Source organism: Polyodon spathula, chromosome 6 (assembly GCF_017654505.1).
Source record: "Polyodon spathula isolate WHYD16114869_AA chromosome 6, ASM1765450v1, whole genome shotgun sequence".
In the NCBI taxonomy this organism is placed as follows: domain Eukaryota; kingdom Metazoa; phylum Chordata; class Actinopteri; order Acipenseriformes; family Polyodontidae; genus Polyodon; species Polyodon spathula.
In genome coordinates, this window is record NC_054539.1 from 24,934,853 (window position 1) to 24,962,822 (window position 27,970).

At 36.7% G+C, this 27,970-nt stretch overlaps 1 protein-coding gene across 1 annotated transcript; it reads left to right on the forward strand.

Moving 5' to 3' along the window:
- LOC121317054 (thioredoxin-related transmembrane protein 1-like) lies at positions 1–27,692 on the forward strand. Its single transcript, XM_041252626.1, has 8 exons — positions 1–198; positions 8,389–8,504; positions 18,304–18,349; positions 18,991–19,119; positions 19,386–19,431; positions 23,035–23,136; positions 24,135–24,198; positions 26,708–27,692. Exons 1-8 carry the CDS (start codon positions 14–16, stop codon positions 26,965–26,967), a joined length of 948 nt encoding a protein of 315 aa, XP_041108560.1. The 5' UTR covers positions 1–13; the 3' UTR covers positions 26,968–27,692.
- The last annotated feature ends 278 nt before the right edge of the window (positions 27,693–27,970 follow it).

Here is a 27,970-nt window from a genome sequence, read left to right on the forward strand (position 1 = left end):
GCAGAGTGTAAACATGGCGGGGGGAGCGGTTCTGAAAGCATTGCAATTCATAGTAACAAACGTGTACTACCATAAACTTGTAGTGTTTGTATTAATTAGTATAGTAAACGGTGCAAAATCGGGATCAGGCGGCCAGGTATTGCCTGTCAATGACGCTAACTGGACGCTGATTCTTCAGGGAGAATGGATGTTGAAATTGTGAGTACTTTCATTAATGAGGAAAAGTAGGCGGGCAGGACTATGCACTCTAACAATAAGGCCATCATTGAAATGAAAAAAAAAAATGTAATTACTTATTGCATGCATTGTTAATCTTATGAGGTACTGATGTAGGCTAGATCGATCCCGCATCTCGTTCAATTATATTCTCAGGCTATGCACTAATGGAGTTAATAATTGGATTGGGGGAAAAAAAAAAAAAAAAACCTGAGCTGTCATCAGCACGGGTACCCAATTACCATTGTTCTCATTATTTAAAAACTGACAGTGAATGTGGACCTGCTAATTCGAGCGTTTCTGACAGAACCGTTAGGCTGATCTAAAAAGAAAACGATCAGCTGCAATCCTTCTGCTGGCCTAATTGCAACTTATTTCTTTGAGACATAAACATACCATGTGCATTTAACACGTTTAATGAAAAATACTTACTCCGTCTATGCTAGGACTCTGTTGTCAACGTGCTGGATTACAAGACTACAAGGCATGATCAAAAAAAGAAAAAAAACTGCATACTCTAATTGATGCAGTGTAGAAAGTTTGTAAATTTCTCCAGAAAAAGGTCAGCAATATTACACCAAATATTCTGAGCAAGTTAACTTGAGAAAGCTAAATGCCTGATGGGTTTGAATTAGGAAGCACGTTTTATTTGTGCCGAATGGGCATATTTTCTAGACTATAAAATCAGTCAGTCCAGCGGCCTGGCCAAAAACCCCAAAAAACACTGTACATATATTACACGTTAATGCCATGTTTTGCCAAAGTACAGAATGTGATATTCAAATGAAATATGGTTTCATTACATGGTAGGTGAAATGTCTGTGTGCATGATTTGGGACTAAACAGTCTTTCGACTTCCTAGTCTTCCATTTGTGTGTTCAGATATCTTCATTTGGAGTACACATCTACAAAAAGACCAATCACTAGCCCTCCACATATATTAACTTGATGGCCTTTTTCCAATTTGAAATGTCTTTTGTACAAAATGTTTCCTCTGTGGACTAGGCCTGTATCAAACTTGGTATGCTGTAATACCAAGGTAACATGTTTTTAAATCCTACCAATGTCTGTTTGGTTGGCCCTCCGTATATTTAATGTAATTTACATTACCACCCATTAAATGTAACATTTGATACATAAACACATGCATTGGTTACAAGTTAACAACACATACATCAATATAAATGTAATGATTTTTTTATTGTGATACAAATAATGGCCCTTGTTTTAAAAGGGCAGTACAAGTACAGTATGCTTTGGTAAATGAAGTGAAGTTCTATGGCAGGGGTACTCAGTTACATTCTGTGGCGGTCCAGATAAGGCATTGCCCAAACCCTGGGGAGGCCACAGTCTGCTCAAGATGTGTGTACTGGTGGGGGTAGAGTTGCCACCTTTTCCACAGACCAAACCCAGACATATTTCTCAGTCAACCTAGCTCTATCAAAGCTGCAGTATACTGTAATACAGTTTAACACTAGATCTCGTTACAAATTAATAATCATGCAGAATACACAGTATTGTGCTCTTGATATTTCTAGCAATTGAACTATATCATGGTAGGTTAGAGACTAATCCTGCCTGAGACAAGTAGCTGTGGTGAGGAGTAATGCTGTAGTAAATCAATGCAATTTCTGAAGCGACGATCTTGTCTACGTGATTTTTCAGTGTTACTAATGGCTACCGCTAAATATGCAATGTTTATACATACACGCACGCATATATGTGGTTTAATTACCATTATATATCATGAGTAACCCATATTTTACTGTAAAGGTTATGTATTTAATCACACCCAGATCAATGTAAAGCATTATTCAAGTGATGAGGGCACAGTAGAATGTACAAATCAGTACTAAACAGTACATTTCTAATAAGATAGTGGAAATCTGTTAAGCAACAGTACCCTATAACTGGAAATTTTGGCTGGTATTAAATTTGCATATTTGCTACCTTGGTAGATTTTGACGGTTTTTACATTGACAGTTATCACTTAGCACATTCACAAAGAGAAATGTGAGTTTTGTATTTCTACTTTTAATTTCAAAAACATGTTTACTTAATGAAATGTGTCTACTAAAACAGTATCTCTTTTACAGCAACTAGTTATATCATCTGTAGCAGTGGTCCTCAGAGTAATTTTGGCACAGGCATAAATTGATCGTACTTGGCTGTTTGCAGGCACGCTGACTATTGTATAGGTTCTTATCATACACACTGCCTTCTCGCGACATACACGGCGTGTGTGTGTGTGTGTGTGTGTGTGTGTGTGTGATATATATATATATTTTAAGAGTTTTAGTGGGAGTTATTCTTGGCTCACTCTAATAAGGCCAAGTCTCAGGCAGTAATTGTGAATGCTGCGCTTATTCTTTAAATAATTTATATAAACAACACAATGCAAATATTTTTAAATAGCATTTTTACACAGATAACCATGAATAAACTAAAATAAAAGTGTAGATATCGTCTCGCTTTGTTTCAATTTGACAAATTTGTCAACACTGCACTGTTTTAAAGATTGCTCATCTCCAGTACAATTATTCAGAGAAAGTGGATTCATAACTAAATATACTATGGTGTTTCTCTGGTTTGGTGAAATAAAAAAAAAAATACAGAGATAGAAAATTAAATTCTAAATACTGAAATGTATTATTGTTCTCAATAACAGTCGTCGAAATGTAGTGCTTACTAACATATTAACACTTTGCATATTAACACCCCGCCTCTGCTCACGAATGATTGGACGGCTGTCAGATCTTTCACTTTCCATTTGGCTACTCACACGCCTTCAATTTTCCTGCAGAATACTATGAACGGCCCCTGCTTGCTTATGATTGGACAGCTGCGTAAAACTTGGCAGATATTTGACTTTCCTATTGGTTAAACTTACTGTCAGTACCTGCACCTGACAGTTTATGTCCAACCCAGCTAACTTATGATTGGGCTACCACAGAGACAATGCAGATATTCAACTGGTTGATCGTATCACAGAAGCCGTTCAGAAAAAAAAAAATGGCTGGGTACTTACAAGCACAGCATAAGCGAGCAGCGCTGTCAACAGACTGCTGTGGCGCTTTTGTTGGAAAACATGTTTAAAGCTTTCTTTAATTTCCCACGCTATGACCCGCCAGAAATGTGTTCACGACCCATAATTTAAGAACAGCTGCAGCAGGCACGATGGCCTGGCTTTGCGGGCACAAATTTGCTCGCAAGCACCACTTTGAGGACCACTGATCTACAGTGTTACTACAGCAACTTGGAGAACAACAAAGAAGGCCTTCTAAAAATTATTTCAAATATTTATTGTTCTTATATGGCAGTTCAGTTTTAAGATATTAGTAATTGGAAAAGTTTACTAACTGCAGTATACTTTAACGCTAGGCATTTGCTAACTCAGTTTTAAAACTTAGCAGTGGTTCATTAACATAACACAGTGGAATGATCACAGCATCATGTAGTAATTATATGACAGTACTGCACATGTGAAGTAGTTTTTTAAAAGTAGTGAATAGTTATTTCTTGATGAAAGAAATGCATAATCCTTTTCTTCAGATATAAGTTTGGGTTATTCAATATATACAGGTTTAATTCTGGAAACAAAAAGAACGCTCAAAGCAAAACAGTACAGATCACACTTTATATGCAAATTGCACAGTACAAAACTTAAGTTCAAAATGTAACAGAATTAAATAATATAATGCAATACTGTAGGTTAATCCTCCAGGACTTCTTGTCTCCAATGCTAGTCTTAATGAAAGAGCAAAGTGGGCTGAGCTGAGTGCACCTTGATTAAGTAGCCACTGACCTCAGTCACACCCTCCTTTCTTTTCTTTGTGGGTTCAATCACCCTGGGCAACCCGTGGTGGAGAGTCGCATGTACGTTTTGTAAAGAAAACTGGTTCTGGCTCACACTGCCTGAGATTATGTTATCTTGTTATCTTGGTGTGGCCCTTTGTTCCTTTATGCTGCCTAAGATGGTGTTATCTTGGTGTGGCCCTTTGTTCTTTTATGCTTAACCTATGTTATCTCTTGAGCGCATTGGTTCCTCCAGCAATATGCGATTGTTTTTATTCCAGCAGTCAGACGGTGTTTGTTGGTGCAATGAAATGCAATCTTGCAATCTCACATTTACCAGTTACTATACGTCATCTGATAATCTCCTTTTAAAACTAACAGTGTACAAACCTGCAAACTCGTGTATCTTATATTGCATTCAAACTTCTTTCCATGTTATCCAACATGCGCCACTTTTAGAAATAAAGATGGGCGGATAGCGACATTGTACCACGAGGTATCCCCAACCGCCTGCTGTCCTCTTCGCTGGGTATGAACCATGCATATGCCCAAGTTAAACTATCATGCAGTGGGCATTACAAAATGTGTAAGTATTTATCATGCATGATAGTTATGTGTCTCTTGTGTTTCAAGCTACAAAAATAATCTTAAAAGTGCATGTTTCTCCAACAACATGTAAAAACTTAAACAATAAAGCCGAAACTAAAACGCTTTAAATGTAATACTGGTTAATAGACTAGCAAACACTGGCAAAATTAACTTTTTTATACGGTACAGAACTAATTTATTTTAACATATCATCTAGGGACTTTGCGATACCTGCACTGTGGATAGTAGTATCGACAATAACAATACACAGCAAATTTGCACCAGTTTTGCATAAACTATTTTGGCTTCTACTTAATGAACCCCTTGTATAATAATAATAATAATAATAATAATAATAATAATAATAATAATAATAATAATAATAATAATAATAATAATAATAAAACACACTAAACTGCTTAACCTACAGGTACCACAGTAACAGGTGCAGTTTACGCAGCATCAGAGTTTGTGATCGCAAAACAAATTCCAAATTTCCTAAATACACTGATGGAAAGGTCCAGTCTGTTTTTAATTTTTTTAAGCAAATTGCATTCGTCACTCACTGCCATTCTCATATTCACTTTGACATCTGACACATTCTTTTCCTTGCCCAGTACACGCTTCTGTGCTGCATACCACCAGTCCGTCAGAGGGCGGGATGGCACACTGTATGCCACAGTCTGATTGGTGGAAGTATTATTGACGATCCAATCTAAACTGCCAATAAAGACTCAATAAATTCCACTCCAAAATGTCCCGTTATACGGTATGTCAAAGAAAATATTAAAGGAAGGTTGGTGTTTCTTGTGCGTTTCACTTAAAACTGGACAGTAGGGCATCTGGGTTTGTTAATTCCTGCCACCCGGCCAATTGCTGGCCTGTCCGGGTCAAATCGGTACAGGTGGCAACCATAGGTGGGGGGTTGTTTTAAATAGTCATTAAAAGTTGACTATCCAATCACACTTTACATACGGTAACAGCTTTGTAACATTACCCTTGCACCAATTAGCTAATACATCTCAGAAATAGCTACTTACAATGATGCAATGTCTGATCACCATTTAATAATAAACATAAAAAGCAAATAATATTCAAACGACATCTTGCAAACAAATAATTATACAGATGCCACTGTAATGCTATTAAAACAGCATGCTATGTGTTTTAATTTTATTAAAACTAGAAAATGTTCTGAAAATGACTGCGCTGCATGCATTCAAGTTAACTAAGGAAAGCATGTCATTTAGCGATCGCTTTATTTATGTTGTATAAGCATCTCATTAAGGGCCTGATTGAAAGAGTAGCGCTGTGTCTAAATATGCATGTTCCAATGTGTTTAAATATAAATGAAAAGTTTCTAAATTAAATACACAGCATGACAGTAAACAGGGGAAAATAAACAAGTGCATATCCAACTTGCCGTCTTTGAGTGTCTTACTGTTGCCAAACAGATCTTTTATTTGGTTTAAAAAAACCTTTGACAGGCTTGGTTTCTTCTGCAAATTTCCAGTGCCTGAACACATACTGGTGGCCGTATTGCTATTTTTTCCTAAAAAATACTTAGTTTATCATATATGAAAAATAAAGAAAACATAGACATGCACTTAAGTGTTTCAAGCATACAGCCAAACATACAGCAACCCCTCTGAACTTCCCAAGCCTTGCTATAATTAACTGGAGACACAAATCTGGTGTTTTGCAAGATTAAAAAAAAAATAATAATACTCAGACACCGGCTAATTGGTTAATCAATTAAAGTAATACAAACCCTAAGCTAAAGTCCATTGCTAACGTATTTAAATTAAATGAATACAAAAACTACTTTCACTTTCCTGTTCCAATCGCATGCTGCACAATTCCCAGCTAAATCTAATGAAATTAAAGCAATTTCCAATACTATTTATCCTAAAACTATATGTAATATTCCAGAATAGGTTGTGAAGGCTTAATTTTGCTCAACTGAATTAACTATAAGAGCAGAGGATGTCAGAACTTAAAATTATCCACATTTTCATGTGTGCCTTTCAGGCAGAAACAGTACAAAAGTAGACATTGTTTTTTTTTTTTTCTTTTTATCCCTGCTGTTGTAGTTTGTTCACAATAAACAAAGTGGAAAATTACACATTTCCATAAAGTAATAGTGTTACTGAAGTTTTTTTTTTTGTGAAAACTGTCAAATTTAACTTAAATAAACTCGTTGCACAAAAAAAAAAAAAACCACCATTTTGGTTTTCATTTATTACTCTCCTCATAACAGAAATTAGGATCACAATAAAACAAAACGTTGATCACTATATGTATCATTTCCCTTGCTAGTTTGGCCAGTGTTTGGAAAGTGTGAAGCATTTTCGAGTGATGTGCGTTACCTGCATTCGTATCATCCGATTCTGACTCCCTTGCTAAATCACTTTGTTGATGTTGTGTTAATAACATACCTCACTTGCAATTTTACACACAGGTGTGGATTTTTGCCTTTGAATTAATGTGCAGAAATGTTTGCAAGAATATTCAGATATACACTAAAGAAAATAAGATTACTCCATACCGCTGTTTTCATATCGCACTAACAGTAATCTAAATGGGCAGAGATTTTTGGTGCTTGCCAAAATGAAATCTTATCAGAATGAAAGCTGGCCAATCAGCTGACTTGTTACTGATTAGGTTGCTAAAAAAAACAAAAACACTTGTTAGGGGAAACAAATACCCTGTAGATAGCGGCAACATTACAATCTTGCATATCAGCAATTTCAGCTTTTGTAATGAAGAACAGCTGACGCGTGACAGGCCAAAGGGAAGGCTCTCGCGGGCCGGATTTAGCCCACGGGCCGCCAGTTGAGGAACACTGTTCTATGGATTTGTTTCTATTGAATTGAGTGCTAATGCCTCATGAAAACTGTTAAATTAATTCTAGTTATATCGTACAGGCCTTTTATTTATTTATTTATTTATTTTTAATTTAGTCATTGGTTCAGTCAGGGTTAAGAGATTGTGCAGAATTGCTTGTGAGTCATCATAGGAGAGCTGTATAGAGCAAAGTGATCTTCTAACTTCCCCATCGATTTTGATTTTAATCTGGCACTCGGCATCTCATGTCAAATCATCAGTATGAGAACAGTGACATGTGTTGTCATTTTTGACAGAATTAAATTTATTGAAACATTACAGTACTCTGTCAGGCTACTTAAATAATGCACCTTAAAATCAACTGGAAGGTAAATTAATTGTCATATGTCATTCTTCCACACAAAGCCTTCATACCAATTTGGATTGTAAACAACATGTGAAATATAAGGAAAGTATAGGTAGAGCTATAAAATTATAGCTTGAGGAACTAGTGCTGGTGTCATGAAGGCCACTTATTATTGTGAGGTTTAAGTTTCAAACATCACCTTCAATCCACACTCTGTATGACTGTGTGCATTATATCTAGATAACTAATCAAACTTGCTGAGAACATTATTTGAGTGTATACAGTAAAAGGAGACTGTGTGTGACACTTACATTTATTATGTAGAGAACTACTTTTGTAATTGTGATGAAACTTGAAAAGGGCATTCACTAGCACAATTTATTAAGAGCACCAGAATCTTGGGGTACAAGTTTGTCTCACCGTAGGTCCAGTCTGTACATAAGGTGGGTATAGCTAGGTCATCAACTTTTTCATTTTACTGATGGCTGTAATGTTGAATTTACACTGTCATGCTTGTTACAATTCCCCAAAAAATGCAACACAGGTTTTATTAGGTTTTTGGGAGAATAATATTTACCATGTGTTTTCACAAACAGCTATGCTCCATGGTGCCCAGCTTGTCAGCAGATACAGCCCGATTGGGAGAACTTTGCAAAGAAGAGTAAAGCTCTTGGCATCAGTGTGGGAAAGGTCAACGTTACACAGGAGCCAGGTACTGTACTGCTCATGATGCTAATACAAATGTCAAATCACTCTTTATATTGACTGTAGCTTTTTTTGTTTGTATGTGTTTGTCGTCATTAATCGTCCTCATGACAAGGGCTGGTATGAGTTTAAAAATCATCTGCCGCAACGACTACAACTGTTAGCATTTCATAAACTGTCAGCGGGCAACTTCATATTTTCAGTGCTATTGTAACGCCTTGGTCAGAATCTAATAGCACCCTTCATTTGCCCTGTGGCCTAAAATGTTCACCATATTAGTCACGTGATTTTGTATATTCTGGAAACCTAACACTTTGAGATACTGGTTTCATTCTCAAGTGTTTGCAGTATAGCGATAACAATAATGTATTTATAGGGTGTACAGTGCTGTATTCAATAATTCTCTCAATAAAGTTCCATTACAGGTGGTGTGCAGTAGAAATTAACCATTTCACTGCCATAATGTTTTAACATCTGGACATATACATACATAACAATATTTTTCATGTATCCATTTTACTTCAAGTTTTCCCCTGTTGCTATGCCCCCCAGGGATGTTTTTATAGTTTTAATGTTAGTCTAGTTTAACTATTAGTTTGTCACAAAAAAATAGGACCTTTTGAAATGTTTCATAATTTTCAAAGATGTTTCCTAAATGTAAAATGAAATATTGTTGTGAATGCCCATATAAACTAAGAGGCATTTTAGGTATATTGTAGAAGACAGAATCGTTTTAACAATGATGTAGGATCAATAATATTTGCAAATGTAAAAGAAAACCAACATAATTAATGTAGAGAACAGTTTTTCCATTACACTTTAATTTGGGCACCAACATCTTATTATTTCTTTGGTATTTATACCTTTTGTATTTCTGTAACTTTTCTAAATGGGGTACTGACTGTAAAGTGCTCACCTCACTTCTTTCAGTGCAATGCCCAATTTTTTCACAGACCTTTCACATTTGGTTCGATTGAAGGCTTTAGTGTGACCTCAGATTGGCAACTTATTGGTCTGAGTTGATTTGACAAGCAAACCGATCTCACTGTGCTTGTATTACAGCTATGTGAAACATAAGGAGTTATTTTCTAGTGAAACCGCACCAGGAATCAAACTCGCAGACGAAAGCAGCAAAAGATGAATATATATCCTAAAGCGTGATAATTATGTATCCATAATTCTTAAACAAAACGACATCTAATTTATACTGTGTTCCTTATACATGAACAAGTGTACTATAAAATGGTTTTTTAAAATGATATGCATAATACGATTAGCCTACATAATCCTGCTTTGAAATGAGATACAAGAGTTTGTTTCTATTTATTCATTTTGCTGCCTTTCGTTGATGGACATTTCTTCACAGGCAGTCACAACCATCATTTGCATTGCAGTCAATGTCCTCAGTTGTCTCCTGCAAATCTCCCTACTATGCATTTAGTAACGCATAGTAAAAGCGCCAATGGTGATCCCCCATCAGTGTTCCCCAAAAAATAAAAAAAATAATAATGGGAGAGCACTACAGTATAGTTTAGTAATGCACAGAATGTTTTTTAATTATTCTTTTTTTTTTTAATCAGGCCAACTCTTGCTTTCATGATCATGCAGAGCTCTTCCTTCCCTTTGCCTTTTTAGAAAAAAAAAAAATCACATTGTTAGATGTAATGCAACATTTATAAAGATACTCGATAGAGGTAGAGTAATGATACTTGTAGTGATGATTTATGTTTGTGCTGAAGTAGAATGCAGTACCTTTAGTCTATTCCACTTCAATTACCCAAACCACTGTCAACCATTTCATTCTCAATAGCATTTTTGTCATTTATAATTTAAATGACAAGTTCATTAAATAGAACAGGTGCAATGGGAAAGATAATGGATTTCAGAAGATTCAGAAAGCTTTTTGTTTTGTAGAACATTTACATTTTTTTTTTAAATCCAGAATAACATAAAATTAGTTTTAATGAAATTAAATTTAAAGCCATATGAAATTAGTCATAATTATAATTTCAGCACAGTTTAAAATGTAGTCACTGGGCCATCTTGATGAACAGCCTTGTAAAAACAGCTTTGTTCTGCTTTTATTAGTTTCAGTTGGAATTTCCTGAATGTGAAAATGTCTTTTATATTTCACTTTGGTGGAAATTATCTGATTTTGATCATTCTGTTTAAATATATACTAAACCAAAGCACCACCAGTCTATTTCTGGAAAAAAAAGAAATATGGGATAGCTAGTGTTCCACATTTCCAGTTTATTCTGAATTTTACCAAAAAATTATAGGAATTTTTTTTTTACTGGACGTCGGTTTTTTACTGATTTGTACTCAATTTTTGTCTATTATTCAATATTTCCCCAGTACTATTTTCAAGGAAATGCACAATATTTTGATTTAGGATCAAATAACATTAAAACATGGTTCTCTGTCATTTCACAAACACATTAATTACCTGATTATGTTGGCCAATCAAAGTCAGATTATTGTGGCAATTGCTGGGCGTAGTAACTACTACCTTGATCAAAAACTAAATTGAAGTACTGAGACGGAAATATTATATTTTTAGTGGATGAGGAATGGAGAGAAAACGTAAATCAGTTTATGAATATTCAAAAGAAAACAAATGTTTCGAAGTGTGCAAAAAGCAAAAATCGCAGAAGTGGGTGAGATGAGGCAGAGGATGTATAGCGCTGCAAATACTGCTGCATTGAGGTACGTGTTTGCGCTGACAATAAAAGAAAATACTGAAAAATAAGTGGCACATTAAACTAAAACAATAAAGTGAACTGAGAAACAAGTAACCCATTTATGCTGCTTTTACACATGTTTAATAAAAAGAGCGCAGAATGACTGTTAATGAGTTTGTCAGAGCGCTGTGCTTTGCTGGACAGCCATTGTTTATTGCACAGAGGTATGTATTGGTGACTTCGTGTGAAAGTACTGTGTGTAGTAAAACACTATTTTAATATATGTAAAATAAACTCAGAAATATTCCCAGAATTTTTTTAAAAAGATAAAAACCAAAAACGCGGAACACTAGGGATAGCTAAAACATGACATGAATTTCATATTTTAAGAATGGTAACCCATTGGGGCACTAAATGTTGAATATTACAGTGCTGAGATTTAAAATATAAAAGCACAGATAGAACATATATTGTAGATCATTTACATGTTTATCTACATATATTGTAGATAAACATGTATTGTAGATCATTTCAACATTGCAGAGGACACATTTTCCAGTTCATCCCAGGCAGCACTATATTATAATGCTGAAAGGCTATGATATATTAAATTAAACCACACAAGCAGAAATGTGTTTATGTGCATTGCCCTTTCATCCCTAATCTCTGAAGTAAAGGATGGATTTATTATTAGGATACAGTGGGGACAGAGTTAGTGGGCATGGGTGAAAAATTACACATGTCTATCATAACGATGTCAGTCATGGGATGTTTGTATTATATTTGGGGCTTCTGTTTTTTCTGTGTTTTATTATTATTCTTTTTTTTAGCTATTTTTGAGTTTTATGTAGATACCCTGAAATCTTTTTATTTCTTTGGGGCTTTCACTTTTTATATACGGAATGAGAATTATTTTCGGTTATTTCCCAAAATTCTTGGGTGTTTTTTTTTTTTTCCTGGGACAATATGTATAGTAACTTGACAGTACTTGCACACTAGTATCTCCTTTCCTTTGCTGTCTTCCACTACTAACCCCCCTATCTAACTGTAATATAGTTTTAAATCCAGCTGTCAAGAACAATCTGTCTCCCTGTCTGTAGAGTCTCTAATAGAAATGTAGTAATTTCTCCCTCTCAGTAGTTGTGGTGTGTTTAAAGTATTCAGAACGAATCAATGTTAGAAACAGTACATCTGGAAGGAGGGACATTTCATAACTAATTGCACTGGGAAAGAGGTGAAGTCTACATTAACTGAGTAGTCATTTCCAGTGTTTCCCGATGTTTATTGGATATGCACCGATTTAATTTTTTTGTATTCGAGGGGGGGGGGGGGGGTATCGGAAAATCAGAAGCCCCAATTATACTGTAGTTTAGTTTAAATGTTTTCTGAGTGTTGAACATCTAGAATTGTTTCTAAAAGTTTAATCACTGTCTAAAACGTGTACAGTATGTAAGATACGGAGGTTAGTTGTCGTGTTTATACAGAAGGATGTACACAGTGTAAGGTTATGTATTCTTTTGTAAGTCTTTTCTTATGCATGTCTTTTCCATATGCACATCAATGTTGTACATATGTAGTTTCATCCACATTAACGTTACAGTAATTCGTAAAAAACTTTGATTGGTTTTTTGATTGGTTCCAAAAATTCTCATTATGCTAGTTTCTAATATTAATAACAATGGACACTCAGAATGACACATACTGACGTGACTCGTATCCAAGGTGTTTAAACTGTTTGGTGGGGATAACATTAGGGTATCTAATAGAGAAGAGGTGATCAAGCTAACCTAAGAGCACTTATCTAATTGCTGTGTAAGTTAGTTAGCACATTCCTTAAAAAAAAGTTAGCAAGAGTGGGAATATAGCAATGTGGGTGCTTCTGACTTTACCAACATACATATTCTATAATTACATAAATGTGAAAGAATCTGGGGTCATATGGGGGAACCTGTCCATCTGGCATACTTATATTTTTACTTGTATTCAGTGGATACAGTGAATATGACCGACTTGTTTTTATTGCCATTTCTGTCTGGGAATGAATATTACTAACATACTTGATACGAAAGGAGTTTTGTTTAAATTCACAAAGAAAAAGTCCATCTCAACAAGACCTTTATTCTATTGACCTGGCTGTCCACAGGTCCAAAAAATAATTTGGTCTTAGCTTTGAAGTTATCCATTATGACTTCCATTCCATCCAGAGCTCTGAACACAGATATAGATTCCTTTCAGGCGGACCTCCAGAAGAGCTAATATTTCTAAATAGACTCAATTCTTTCGGATGACATGGTGGTTTTTTAATATTGTCTATGAACTTGAATAGCACAGATGGCAGTAAGGTAATACATTAAAGCAAGCTAGTGTAGCTCTATTCTCTGGGACAGCCAAACAGTAAAGAACTTGGCAGTAATTGTGTTTTTAATTTTGTCATGTTAAACACCTTTGGATCACTTCCATTAGAAACTAGAGGAGAGGCAGTCTTTAAGGCTGAAGTCACTATGGTGTCTTTGTCTATTAACAAACTTGGAGAAACACGTGTAAGCATATACAGTTGTTCAAAGTATGTGAGAAACACAGTTAACAACATCAGTTTTTGTTCTTAAAAATATATAATATATATAATATATATATATATATATATATATTATATATATTATAAGATAATATTCTTATCTCTTGCTGAGGAGTTTGGTGTGCTGAACAAAAATCTGGTGTAATGTATTCAATACTAGAAGGTACATATGACCAACAACACTACATCCCTGAATATACTAATGATCATTTATCTTATTACACTTTATACTATCAGTCAGGACCATGGCATGTGTTTATTGTGGTATGTATTATATTGTGCCATAGTATTGTATGAACATTAATTGTATGAGGAGATGGGGTCTAACCACATCCCTGAAGGATTAAATGATGAGACTGGAGGTCAGGTCAGGGTTCAGTTTTGATCTGTTTTTGTTGGATTTTGACAATAATGTAATGCGTTTAAAATTTGTCACAAAATCCTACCTTTGTTCCAGGGTATTAGACTGGTGAAAAACTCTGTTTGTCTCTGTTTGCTGTCTTATTGTCGGAAAGTAAGTCCTGGTAGGTTAAAATAAGTACAGATTATTTTAACACCCTGTGGCAAAGTGGTTAACAGTGTGCAGACACAGGAATGCAGCAGTGATCAGTGAACAGACAGACAACGATAATCCAGGTGCAATGATGTTTTATTTGTATAATCCAAAGTCTGATGACAAAACAGCAGTAAACAGTAACAGTGAGATCAGGCAATACAGCGGCGTCTATTGCTGTGCTGATAATCCCCGGGTTGGTCTCGTAATAATAATAGCCCCGTTTCTAAACACCCACACGTAACACAAAACACAACACAAGTCCACAGTGAGTGCTAAAGTGCTTGTGGTGTAAATACAGTTATTTGTGAAACAATGTGCAGTGATGCCCGGTAAGTGCTGGCCTTTGGCGACAGATCCAGATCATGTTCAGCTGTCTAATGACAACAAACAGTGTTTAGACATGACAAAAACAAACAAAACACCCTTGATAACAACACAGGTTCTTCTTCCGGTTCAGCATAACCATACAAAGGAACAGATCACTTCGTTATGCCCCCTTTTGTACCGTCGATCATTAACTAGTGCAACCGCTCCTCCAATGCGCGGCTGCCACGTTGTTTCCCTTCCGGGTTGATCATTTAGTTTATCGTAGCTCCGCCCCCTTTCTAGGTGACGACTTCCTTCTAACCCTAACTGTTTGGCCATCCAGTCCAGGGCGCATTCTGTTCCCTTTACACAGTGGGCCAGGGGTCCAGGTGGCACATGGCAGTATTTGATTTCAGTGGCAGTAGTTGATTACTTTTGGCCCTTATCTGGCGGTCAGTTAGAACGGCTGGCACTCTAAGACAGTGATTGCCAATTTATGCTATCCTGTCGGCCTGCAGTCCTACACTTAACACACATTTGTAATCAGCCTCCTAATTCAGCACAGCCCAGTACACAAAGGGAATCTAAATTACTATTTTTAAGTGCAGTCTGATTTATCTTAACAATCATTAATTTAACTATTTAATGCACTGTAATTCACTTACCTATTTCAATGTTTTTTTTTTGCCAGTGGCTAGAAACACATGCGGTTTTGGCGTTACTCACACAAGTCATTTTGTAAACAAAAAATGAATATAAGATACCTTCACAAATAGTTATTTGTAAAGAAAATGCTTTAACATCTGCATAAGTATTTGATTGTTTTTTTTTTAAATCTTTTAAAATGATTTAAGATACATGCATGATTGTAGACAAAATGTTCAAATATGGGCATCAGTTGTAAAAAGAAGTTTGGATCAAAAGTGGGAAGTGTAAGGGTAACAGCAGTCGTGAGGGAGAAGAAACGGCAGCATATGAGGGACGCATCAGAACTGCATAACCCAAGGTTAGCTGTGCGGGCTTGCAACCTCAAGGACCCTTATGATTTTATACAGGCAAGGAAAGATCTATCACATTAAGGCAATAGAACCTGGAGAAAGTATGTGGCATAGCCCAGCTAGCCGCAATACAAATATCGGATAGTGAGGCCCCTCTGAAGAGAGCCCAAGATGTAGCCAACCCTCTGGTAGAGTGTGTGGCTACCCGCCCAGGTGGGGGCAAGCCGGCATTGTCATACGCAGTCGAGACTGTGTCCACAATCTAGTGCGACAGTCGCTGCTTTGAGAGGTGCTGTCCTAGGGTCCATATACCGCGACAGACACAAAGCTGGTCAGAATGACGCAGAGCTCTTGTCCTATCCATGTAACACCTCAATGCCTGCAACAGGCAGAGGAAGTTCAATCTCCTATCCTCCTCCGTAGAAAACGGAGGTGGATGGAAAGACTCCAATTCCACAGACTGGTTCATGTGGAAGGCTGTGATCACCTTAGGGAGGAAAGCAGGGTTTGTACGTAATAACACCTTGCTGCCATCGTCCCAAATGCACATACAGGAACTGTGCATCGACACTGCTGGTAGCGTCACGTGACATTGCTTGTTTTTTTGTTTTTGTGTGTTAATAAATACTGAGTGCTGTGCTGACATGATTCATTGCACTTCTGTGTCTCTGTACCTCCATTCCAGCTCTCTGCCTGTCTGCCTGCTTCAGTGCAGGAATAACGCATAAGAATGCCACAGGGCCACTGCTCCGTCTTGCGACTGGGAACAAATCAACCAGTCGTCGAGGTAGTTCAGTGGGGGCCAGGATAGCGTCCATGCACTTTGAAAATGTATGAGGAGCTATGGAGAGGCCAAAAGGCAGCACTTAAAACCCATAAACGCTCCCCTGAAAGGCGAAGCTGTCGTACTTCCTGTGCCTGGGATGAATGGGAACTTGGAAGTACATGGTCCATAAGTCCATGGTGGTAAACCAGTCGCCCGGCCGGAACGAACTGGAGAATGTGACGGTGAGTCAGCATTTGGAACCTCCTTTCATTAAAAAACCTGAGGAGTCTCAGGTCTAGGATGGGGCAAAAGCCAGCATCCTTCTTGGGTACCAGGACGTGTCACGAGTAGAACGGGACCGTTCTGGTGATAGTGCGTGCCTGGGGAGGTTGCCCTTGAAGGCCGGAGATCTGGAGCAGCGTGCTCGAAAGCAGGCGTAACTCAGGAGCCACTGGTTCGGGGAGCGGGGCTTCCCTTAATATGTCATCCCTGTAGGCAGTCAGCAAAATAAACCTGACCTGTCTAAGTGTCCTGGAATTATGCCCTTTTTCTAAAAGTTTTTGAAGAGTTTATTTAAGTTACATTTCAGTTTTCACTTGCGTGTACATCTAAAAAAAGGCATAAGTAAACCACAGTAATGATACTACTTTATGAAAATGTGTCGTTTGCCAGTTTGATTATTGTGTAGGAAGGACAATGCCAGGAATAAAAAATATATATACACTGCTTCTGCCTGAAGTACACTTATCTTTTTCTGGAATAGATTGTGCTAATTAATCTTCACATAAACACAACAGAGACGTACACAGAGTATATTATTGTAGGATAAGTAATAAGTAAAACAAATACAAATAAAATAGGTAACAGGGATATCCTTGTAGCATGGGCAGGTCGTGTTGTAGATAAGTATCCAGGGTCTGGAAAGGATGGGGATGATTTCAGAGAATACTATAGAGAATAACATGGTCAAGTAGTACCTGGTACATTTAAAATGTGTGCATTGTTTGACTTAGACCTTTTTGTATCATTTTTTCATAGCACAGTTGTTTTTTATATATATATATATATATATATATATATATATATATATATATATATATATATATATATATATATATATATAATATCATCCCATTTTTAGGATATCTTGAAACAAATCTCCCTCTCTGCAGCAGATACTGCATAGTGTTAAATTTCTTAATACTTATCATTTAAAGTTTAACTTAAGTGTTATATTACAGTACATGACTGAGTGATACAAGCAGAGGGTACAAAGCTTTCAGTATTTTCAGCTTCTTTATGGTGAATTGGTTATATTTTATCAGTTATTTAAGGATTATTTTGTATTCATAAATGTGTCAATATGTATACATTTTAAAAGTATTTATTCATTGTCACTCAAATTGTCTTAATCTTTTTAATGTTAACACCTAGCTGCACGTATGAGTACTTGCATTTTTTTGTTGAGAATTTCACCCTTGTACCATGCTATGATATTTAGCAACGATCATTTCACAGTGTTGATGTAAAGAGATTCAGTAACAGTTTCACATTTGTAGTGGAACTGCATAGTATTTAAAAATGTGTTTTTATTTATTTTTTTAATTTTTTTATTAAGTTTGTCATTTTTCAATTGTGGCAATAGTAAAAGTATACCCACAGCCAAAGCTGGCATGCAGATTAAAAAAATGCTCGAAACCATATTGACTTAGTGCTTTTTTCAGATAATAGGTCCTTTGAATCGAACTGTAACCACAGCTAGATTGTCTGTGCAACAACCATCATCATATTACAACTCAGCTATCATGTAGGCCCTATACTCCCACACATTACATTTTATACTTTTAAAAGTAATATTGCAGGCAGGTATATGCAAAGTTTCAGTTTCTACCTTTTAATGTAATGTTGTTTTCCCCTTCAGGTTTGAGTGGACGTTTTCTTGTCACAACACTGCCAACAATCTTTCAGTAAGTTTATGCCACAAACACCTTGTTATGGAATGTACACAATCTGACAGCACTCGCAGCACACTTCACGTCGACCTGTGACTGACGTAAGATGGCCGTCAGATTTGGGTCAGATGTTTTTTTGGTTTCCAGTGTAATGTAAAATCGACTTATTGTATTGGCAGAGAATAGGTTTTTGCTGGTACTAATTTGACATGTAGACTGCTTTAAGGAAGTACAAGCATCAAAGAAGTAACTGGGACATCAACACCACTTTTTTATTCAATATACTGTACCTAATTGATAGCATTTTATATAGGTATAGCATATAATATATATCTATTATATATCATCGAGCACCAACTATATATGTAAACAGAGATATGCTATATATATATACATAATCGTTATGTCCTATATATTTGTATAAACAATTTAGATGAACAATGTAAAAATAATATTGTTAAATATTTATTTATGTAAAAGTTATGCCATGGTACAACAGTACATATTGCAGTCGTGTGACTTGTCTTTAAAACTGCAAACAATTGTTCTAAAGCTGGTTATTTTATTATATGTCTTTATATGTTTGTAGTACATTAGGCTATACAGTAGGATTGATTTTAACTATTTGGTGTTCCATCTTTTATTCTTTGTTTTAGTGCCAAGGAAGGACTGTTTCGGAGATACCTTGCTTCCAGGACTGTGGAGGACCTTCAGAGTTACATTAGAGAAAAGAAGTGGGAATCTGTGGAGCCTGTGCCAGCATGGAAAGCTCCCTCTTCCATTGGGTAATTGACCCATTTCTGACAAGATTTTTTAACATGTATTACACTCATGTCTTTATCACAGGCATAACATCAAAATGTATGTCTATTTGTTTATGATGTTTATTTGTAGTACCTTGTCAGAGCAAGAGCCTCTTGACATAGTTAGTCAGCTTGTCCAACTTTAATGCATTTTTGGTAGTTTCAGAAAATAATGACTTAATACACTGATTTTTGTACAATTCTGATTTATTTTTGTGCCAGTCACCCTCTTATGTTTTTGCTTACAGGATGACAGGCATGTCATGGCTCTTTCGCCTATCGGTTTGGCTAAGAGTAAGTCAACATTTTACCATTATTTGCTATAGTTGCATGTTTGCTTAGAATCTTTTCAGCAGTCTGAAATGTTTTTTTTTTTGTTTTTGTTTTTTTAATAAACCATTTTGTACTTCTATTACCACCTGGGGTAATTAAAGGCATTCTCAAATATTTTAACCCTGCTGTAAATTTGTTTTTTGGTATGAACGTTATATAAAAGTAACGGTGATCGAGATTGCTATTGTGAGAAAATGTGTTTCTCTGTGTACATTGTTCTGTTTTTTCCATAGAACTACTAATGCAGCTGCTGGGCTCAGCAGGCCTGCGTTTGACCGAGACTTACGCTTTGGGCTAAGCTGCTTGCATCTTCTCCCACAGTGTCTCGTTGCCACATTAATTCTGCTTGCAGAATTAGTGTGAAGACTGTTAGGCTCTAACAGTAGGCTTTCCTCAATTTCCACTTAGGTGGGCATCCCTATATATTGTGCTTCTTTGGTAACTGTAGATCATAGACCTACCCCATTCCCAACTGGTAGATGTACTGAACAGCGAGCGAGGTTGCTGCACCGGTACAGGTGTACTGTACCATGCCATGTGCACTGTGCTGTGTGTACCGTATCATGCCATGTGCACTGTGTCGTGTGCACCCTGCTGTGTGCACCGTACCATTTCTACAGTACTAGGTGCAGTACATGCTGCTACTGCCTTGCTGGTGCAAGCAGCAAAACTAGTGCTCCTAAATAAAGACGCTACCTGCCCGAATAAACAGTGCAGGGTTTCAGAGAGCATTCGTAAGTCGGCTTACTCAGCCGGTGCGTTTGCCGCATGGCTGGGTAATTACAACAGCATCTTGGTAGCCTACCAGAACTGCTTGTTAAAGTCTCTGTCGCAGAGCCTCCGATCCACAGCACAACAGCTTGAGGAGCTGCAGTTGGTTAATAAGAACCTGCTCCGTATCTCTAAGTTGAACAGGCAGACGGTGGCCGGGAGCCTTGTTGCTTTAGTAATCGTAAGGAGACAGCTGTCTCAAGCATAAGTGGCTGATGGGGATAAGACACCGGGACATACTTTTGGCCCTGCAGTGGATGAAATGCTGCATGACTCTCGCTGTGCGTGGGAGTCTACAAAAAAGCTAGTGTGCCTGCTTCTTAAGCGGTCTCCTCCAGCCGGCTCCTGCTAAACCCAGAGGGGGTCTTCACAACTGACCCACTGTGCATGGAAAAGATCCGGCAGGACTGGGCCAGGGTGCTATTAGTAGCTCCATACTGGCCCAGGAGACTGGTTTTCAGCTCTGATACAGCTCCAGAGCGGCCAACCGTGGAGTTTGCCAAAACGTCTCAACCTGCTCAGTCAGGAACAGGGGACATTGTGGCATCCCGACCAATCGAGCCTGCAGCTCTGGGTCTGGCCCCTGAACGGCAGCATTTGAGCCATCTGGGGTTATCTAATAGGATCATTGACACCTTGCAGAATGCCAGAGCAGTGTCCACGTGTTCCCAATATGGTGCCTGCCTAAGGGTTTTGACAGGACCTATTGATGAGGGGAAATCCCCCTCCTACACTAAAGGTCTATGTGGCAGCTGTTCAGCTTGCCTTATCAAAATTGATTCAGTCTCCCCAGGAGCTCATTTCCTGGCGGGCAATTTTTAAAAGAAGTTCGGCAGCTTCGGCCGCCTATGAAAGACATTGTGCCTCATTGGAGGCTTAATGTGGTGCTTGAAGCACCCTTTTGAGCCTTTGCATTCAGCTGAGCTGAAGTACTTATCGTTGAAAGCAGCTTTCTTTCTTGTGATCACATCCGCTAAGCTTAATTTTTGCAGAAGCCAGGGCAAAAGTTACGCTTCTTACTAATCCTGCTTTTTTGCGAAAAACCGTCTCAGCATTCCACATCAACCAGACTGTGGAATTGGAGGCTTTCCATCTGCCTCCTTTCAGTCAGGGAGCGACAGCTTCGTACGCTTTGCCTGGTACGGGCTAGCATATTATGTGGACAGATCTCAGAGTTGGAGGCAGTCTGAACAATTTTTGTCTGTTATGGGGCAAAGCCCCATGGTAAAGCCCTGTCTAAGCAGAGGTGACGTCACCATAGCTACTAGTTTGTATTTGACTGAAAATCCTGTAAGCCATACAAATGGAATAAAACATTCACATGTAGTTTAAAAATACGTTTTATATAACAGTAATTATGTTTTTATAATTTAAGTGAAAATGCACATTATGTACACGTAATTGATGCTGCTTGCAGTCTATACAGTAAGCTTGCATTGGAGTAGCACCTTATTGTAGCCAATTAAAAGAACTGCAGCTGACTTAGGCAACACAAAGCTTTATTTAACAGTCACTCTACCAAGCAGGTTACTGGTCACAGTCACATTTTACTACTTTAATACTACTACCAATACAACAGCTACTACTACTACTATTAATAATAATAATAATAATAATAATAATAATAATAATAATAATAATAATAATAATAATAATAACAACATTAACTTACGCACGGCTTGCCAAGTGATCCCAGAGATTGGTTGTGCCTTCATGATACGATTGCACAGTTTGCATTCAACTTTTTTTGATCATATGGACATTTAACAAACAAAAAAAAAAATCCCAAACAGCAGAGGGTTTGAGACATTTCTTTCAATACAGCATACGCTATACAATGCTTTCCTGTCAAGGTGGCAAATGAAGAAATTCCAATTATTAGTGTTAGTGTTTCATACTTATTCTACCATAGCAATTCTCTTACAATGTCTTGTACACTAGGTACTCGATAAATATTTTACTGAAGCAATACAATTGCTGTAGGTACCAGGTGCTTTGGCTTAATATACTGTGCACGGCAGCGCCACCATATAGAGTTGCTATGTATAATGATTTGGTAATGTATTTTAATACAACAACTTTTGTTTTAGTAATACTCATTATACAGGTCAAAACATCAAATTTTGCTTGTGACTGACATTTAATTTGTGATTTATACTATTCACACATTATCAAACAGTGTTTTATAGAGTTCTAGTTTTAATAACTTGAATTAATATTATATTTCTACTGGATCTCCTTTTGGAATATTTCTTGCATTCATTCATATCCAATCAGAATGACACTGTTGCAAATTACACAGCTTTGCTAAGATGATACAGAGCTGTATCACAGAAATGTACACAATATATTGGACTTGTTGTACAAACAGAGTGTACCTTGAATAAACAACACTGTTATATAAACCATGCTGTTTATGTCGATCATGAGGATAGCCATTGACAACACCCTCACCCCCTTGGGGTGTTTGTCAATAACTGCATTACTCCATGTGGTTAAGTAATCATAAATTCACAAATCTTTAACACTACCCCATAAAAACAAAAAAGACATCCTTTAGAAATATCATTTTGCAATTGCATTGCAGCAAGAGACCACAAGCTTTTGAAGATTATTTTGTCAACCAAGGCATAATGCAGGTTGATACAGTATTTGGTGTATTAAAAGTCATCAGCTTGGTGACAGATGAATACTGATTTGTAGAAAAGGGTGAGACCTTAACTGGTTTGCATTGTATATATTTCTTGTTTGCTATTAATTTTAATTTTTTTTTTTTTTTTTTTTTTTTTTCAGCATATCCACAGTTACCTGACTGAGACGCTAGGAATACCTGTTTGGGGATCTTATACTATCTTTGCTCTTGTAACTTTGTTAACTGGACTTTTCCTTGGCCTGGTACGTTAGCACATCATTATGATTGCATTGGTTGACACTGCATCTAGCAGAACCAATGGTGAACGAGAGTTAACAGTACAGCTGAGCTCCAGGTGTACAACAAGAGCAAGTCTAAAACAGGAAAGGACAGCTACTAAGAGCTGTGAGTCACCATGCACTTAGCCCAGCAGTCTCTTTTTTTTTCTTTTTTTTTTAAATGGGACTGTCATTCTACCTAATAGTAAAGTCATTTTCTGCTAATGATGGTGAAGATATTTCAAGATGGTTTACACTGCAGATGGAGAGTTATGTTTCCCTAATGGTCCTGTCCAGAGAGACCATTACTTTAATGAACAGAAAGCTTATAGCTATTTCTATGTTTTTTGTGTGGTGAATACAGTTCTATTTGGGTCTGGATTAGCTTATCCAAGTAGTACTGTTTCTGTTCTTTAAACTCTAAAAATATCAGTCATTTTTACCTTTTATCAGCATTTCATCCTTAAACAATTCAGTTTATCACTAACAAATAAGCAGTTTGTAGGTTAAAATGGTTTAGTGCATTGTGTAATATTTATTTCTTCTATTTGATGTCTTATAACTGTGTATGTAAAGTATATTAATATCCCTCCCATGAGTGACATTAATCTAGTGTAGGTGCCAGGAACTCCCATTTCAGAACTGCTGTGATAAAACTCAGATGGAAATTTCTTATCAAGTTTTTGAGGGTATCAGAATCTAGGTCATGCTGTCCATTTGCAAGCATTTGGGCCTAAGATCGGTTGGGATAATATAGGCTGTATCTCTAGAAGTCCACATACAAATTTGATGAAGCTGGAGAGACATTTGTTCCAAGAATGGATGTAGAGTAACATATTGTGCGTGTGTGTGTAAATTAATAAAAGGATCCCAACGGGCACCAAGGAGCAATTTGTAATTGACAGGAAAGACTGAAATGCATGATGCCTGTGAGCGTCTTGGAACTAATATAATAAACTTGCCCTTGCATTGTATTTTCACAGATGCTAGTTTTAATTGTTGACTGCCTTTGTCCATCGAAGACTAGATACAGAGAAGTAACAACAGGTAAATACTGTAGACTTGTTTTTAAATGTTGTAAAGAACAATACAGGTGTACAACTGTTGAAGGGGCGGGGCAGTGCATGTCTGCAACGTACAGACTTTTTAGATTAGAGCGATTCAGACAATAAGCAGGAACCAGCTAGGCGGAAACTCTGTTTTAACCCCATTGTGCAAAATTTAATGCGAAGCGGCACAGAACAACAGGTTGTTAGAAATCCCATAGGTGAAGATTGAGTAAACAAAACCGTGAACCCTATAAAAAGTCACGAAACAGAAGACTACCCGAAACACAAACCATCCTCAGAAGCAGCCACTCATGCACATGAATTTATGTCAGAGAAGGATCCTTATTGTAGTAAAAAATGATCTTGTAATCCATAAATAATATAACAGGAATTTATACACATTTATTTATTATTGTTGTACACATTTATACAAGGATTCTGGGAACCAAAGCGGCAATACATTAGTTTTCTTCAGTTTTGTCTAATGTTTGCTATACGTTAATTTGTTTCTTTAGTATTACTGAAGATTTTACTATGTGTATTTGAAGTTATGGATGTATATCACACTTCACTGCAGTAATAATGTAATCAATGTTCAGTAAAAGGTGCAAAGGAGGTTGTCATCAAGAAGTGAGTACTTCAGTAATTAGTAAATGCAGAAAATATGATGAAGTATTTGGATATTGGATTTACTTGGCTTCGAAACCGAGATGATCCCTGACCTCGGTGTATTGTGAGTGTGGCTTTGCAAGCTCCGCAGCTATCTGGCATCGTTTACTTAGTTTTTATGCTTGTGAGATGTTTAAGAAAAAAAGCACCCCTAAATATTTTCAGGTTTCCTAACCCCTCGTCAGTGGTGAAAACTGAGCACGCACAAATGGAGTACAAATGGACCCCACATACATAAAGCAGGTTAAATTATAGAAAAAAATCGAGACAAAACAAGTTTTTATAAATTTGTTTTAAATGAACACTTTGCTAATAAGCACTTTCTAATATTTTTACAGTAAGTGCCACTTGTAACTTAGCAAATAAATAAAATAAATAAACAATATATAAATAACAAAACAAGGAACTTGCCAACAAGAAAGAATTGTCACTAATGCATGCTTCAGTATGAAGGTGCATTACCCAGACTCAGTATAAAACACAGATTCTGTCTTTTCAATAAAAGCCGATTTACAGCAGACATAAAACATGATGTCTAAAAATACGGTTGAGTAAAAAGAACTACAAAAAACAAAACTAAAATAAAGATAGCCCTCCTGTCTTACCAGGTCGCCACTCCCACCCTCTGTCCTTAGTCTCTGTCTATTACATGCGGTGGTTGAAACTTAAATACAAATGTAGACACACTGTTTGATGCTTCTGCCATTCTGAAATTAGAATACAATGTGCAATTTGGAAATCAAAATAAATTAATATGTATTTTTATGATTTTAAAATTATTGTAACTATCTTTTATCTTATCTTCATACTGTTATCAATACATCTTATGAGAAGCTTTTTAAACTGATTCTTACAAAGACAGTCTTATATGTGGCACCTGCACTTCCACAAATATACTTAATTATATGAGTTAACATCTGCTGGTACTTTTCTATATAAACTCAGCTGGGCGCTCTGGGTGGTCAGATTAGAGGTAATACTGGTAGGAGAAACTGGGAATTAAATAATACATGGTAAGTACTGAAGTCAGTTCATATTCTGTTAGAAAACCCCAGCCAAAGATTTATCAGTGAATCAGAGTTATTGGGGATTTTAAGTAACAGCTAATCACAAGCAAACTGGAGGTCTGCTAGTTTTATATTCTGCTCACTTTACCCACAGTATCCATCTAAAAACTTTTTTTTTTTTTAAATAGCAGCAAAGTTGTGAAGTTTGCTGGTACCCTTGCTTCTTTGTTCTGGAGGCCTGGATTTAAATGCAGTTTTGTACAATCACCAAAAATCAGCATGATTAGGCACCTTTGCTGTCAGTCACAGACAGCACTGGATATGCTTTCATTCCTTAAGAGTGGCTTTCCAACTTTACGTTGGCTATGGAAAACATTATCTATGACATGCACCGTATACACTCTGGAATCAGATTGTTAGACACAAAGTATTAAGGGTGTTGAACCGATGCTATACTTCTAATTTCTGGGACCCAGTCTCATTTTACACCTTTCACTGAGTTTGCAAGCCTTTAAGGATAATGGAGGGCTTCCCATGCAAAAATGAAACAAGTATCATCAAGCGCAATCATTGAATCACAGGTACTGTTTTCAGCACCATTCGTGCCTAAATACAGATTCTACATTGCATACAGCAGATGAGTCGCATAACATGTTGACTGGCTGCTTCTGCAACTGTAGTTCTGTCCCTGATTCATGGATACGTTGGATAAATCTGTCTAGAGCACTTAAGTGTTCATTCTGCCCAGCTGTTTCCTTTAATGAGCAGCAGAAAACATCACAAAACATTTTTTAAAAGATAAGTCAAATAACAGTATGTCCATTTTACCAGAAGTACATGAGGAGCTTTCTGATGGAGAACAGGAGGGTGTTCCCACAGAAGAGAAGCAGCAGTGTGACACTGAGGATGAAAAAGAGAGCCTGAGTGACAGGGCCTCGAGGGAAGATTCAGCTGGTGATGAGGCTTCCGGACCCGAGGAACAGGCAGTAGATACAGTTGATGGCCTGCCCTCAGGCAACACAGCCGCCACTGGAGTGAGGAAACGGAAACCTCAAGTAACAGAGTCAATGAATCCAAGCACAAACACTTAAAGATAAGAAATGAGGACCAAAGAGAGATACCATTAACTGGTGGATATGTAAACATAATTATTTTTTATCATGTATAGTTTTATACAGGATGTAACAAAGGGAAATGTTTCTCTTTGTATCAAGGTCTTTAAGTATATATTTTTAGTGTTCGTTTCTTACATATAAAAAAAAAAAGACAGCAGTGGGCACACACTTTGCATTCAGTGTTTAAAAAAAAATATAGTATTTTTATTATATTGTTAACTTCCTACTATTTTACACAAATAATCTCAAAGTTAATCTGTATTTATAATACAGATTAATTATAATCCTAATTATAAAAATGAACTCTCCATTTAGGCAATCCACTAAACTAATAAATGACACATTTTAAGGACATATTCTGCCAGCTGTTTGGCAGTGATGTATGTAGGTCTGGCATAAACCACTGTGTTTGAACACATTAGTAGTTTACTGTACCCTGTATTCCAGTTCTTTTTTGTGAATCAAATAGAATACTATATACAGGATTTGAACACAGAAACGATAACCTGCCTTGACAATCAACCATGTCCACCATGTTCTGTTTTCTGGCTTTTAAATTGAGTTTGATTAAGTAATGGGTGTCATTCCAAGTATTCCATATACTGTACTCCATAGGCAACATTTCAACAGGACTTACCATAGCTTACATAGTTGAGTAACTCTACAACATGTTTGCAAAAAACACATGGCAGCATTTTATATATATATATATATATATATATATATATATATATATAATATATATATATATATAACAATAAACAAACCTCAGATACTGTAAGAAATGTAAGATTAGGGAGGAAGAAAGTACAAAGCAAATTTAAAAGATTAAAAGAACAGTATTAAAACAGTTGCTTCAGTAATTCCCATGGAACGATTGCCTTGTGTTTCAAGCACCAATTGTACATATTCTTCAATTAACTTCAATTAAATGATCAAGTTAAAACTACCATGACGAATTGGCAATCCACCTGCGTTG

What these genes read in the sequence shown, in the direction of transcription:
- LOC121317054 (XM_041252626.1), top strand. Translation starts at nt 14, where the DNA reads ATGGCGGGGGGAGCGGTTCTGAAAGCATTGCAATTCATAGTAACAAAC. An exon ending in GCCTATCGGTTTGGCTAAGA is followed by an intron (nt 19,432 to 23,034) that starts GTAAGTCAACAT and finishes TTTTTTTTTCAG; the next exon opens with CATATCCACAGTTACCTGAC. An exon ending in ATACAGAGAAGTAACAACAG is followed by an intron (nt 24,199 to 26,707) that starts GTAAATACTGTA and finishes CCATTTTACCAG; the next exon opens with AAGTACATGAGGAGCTTTCT.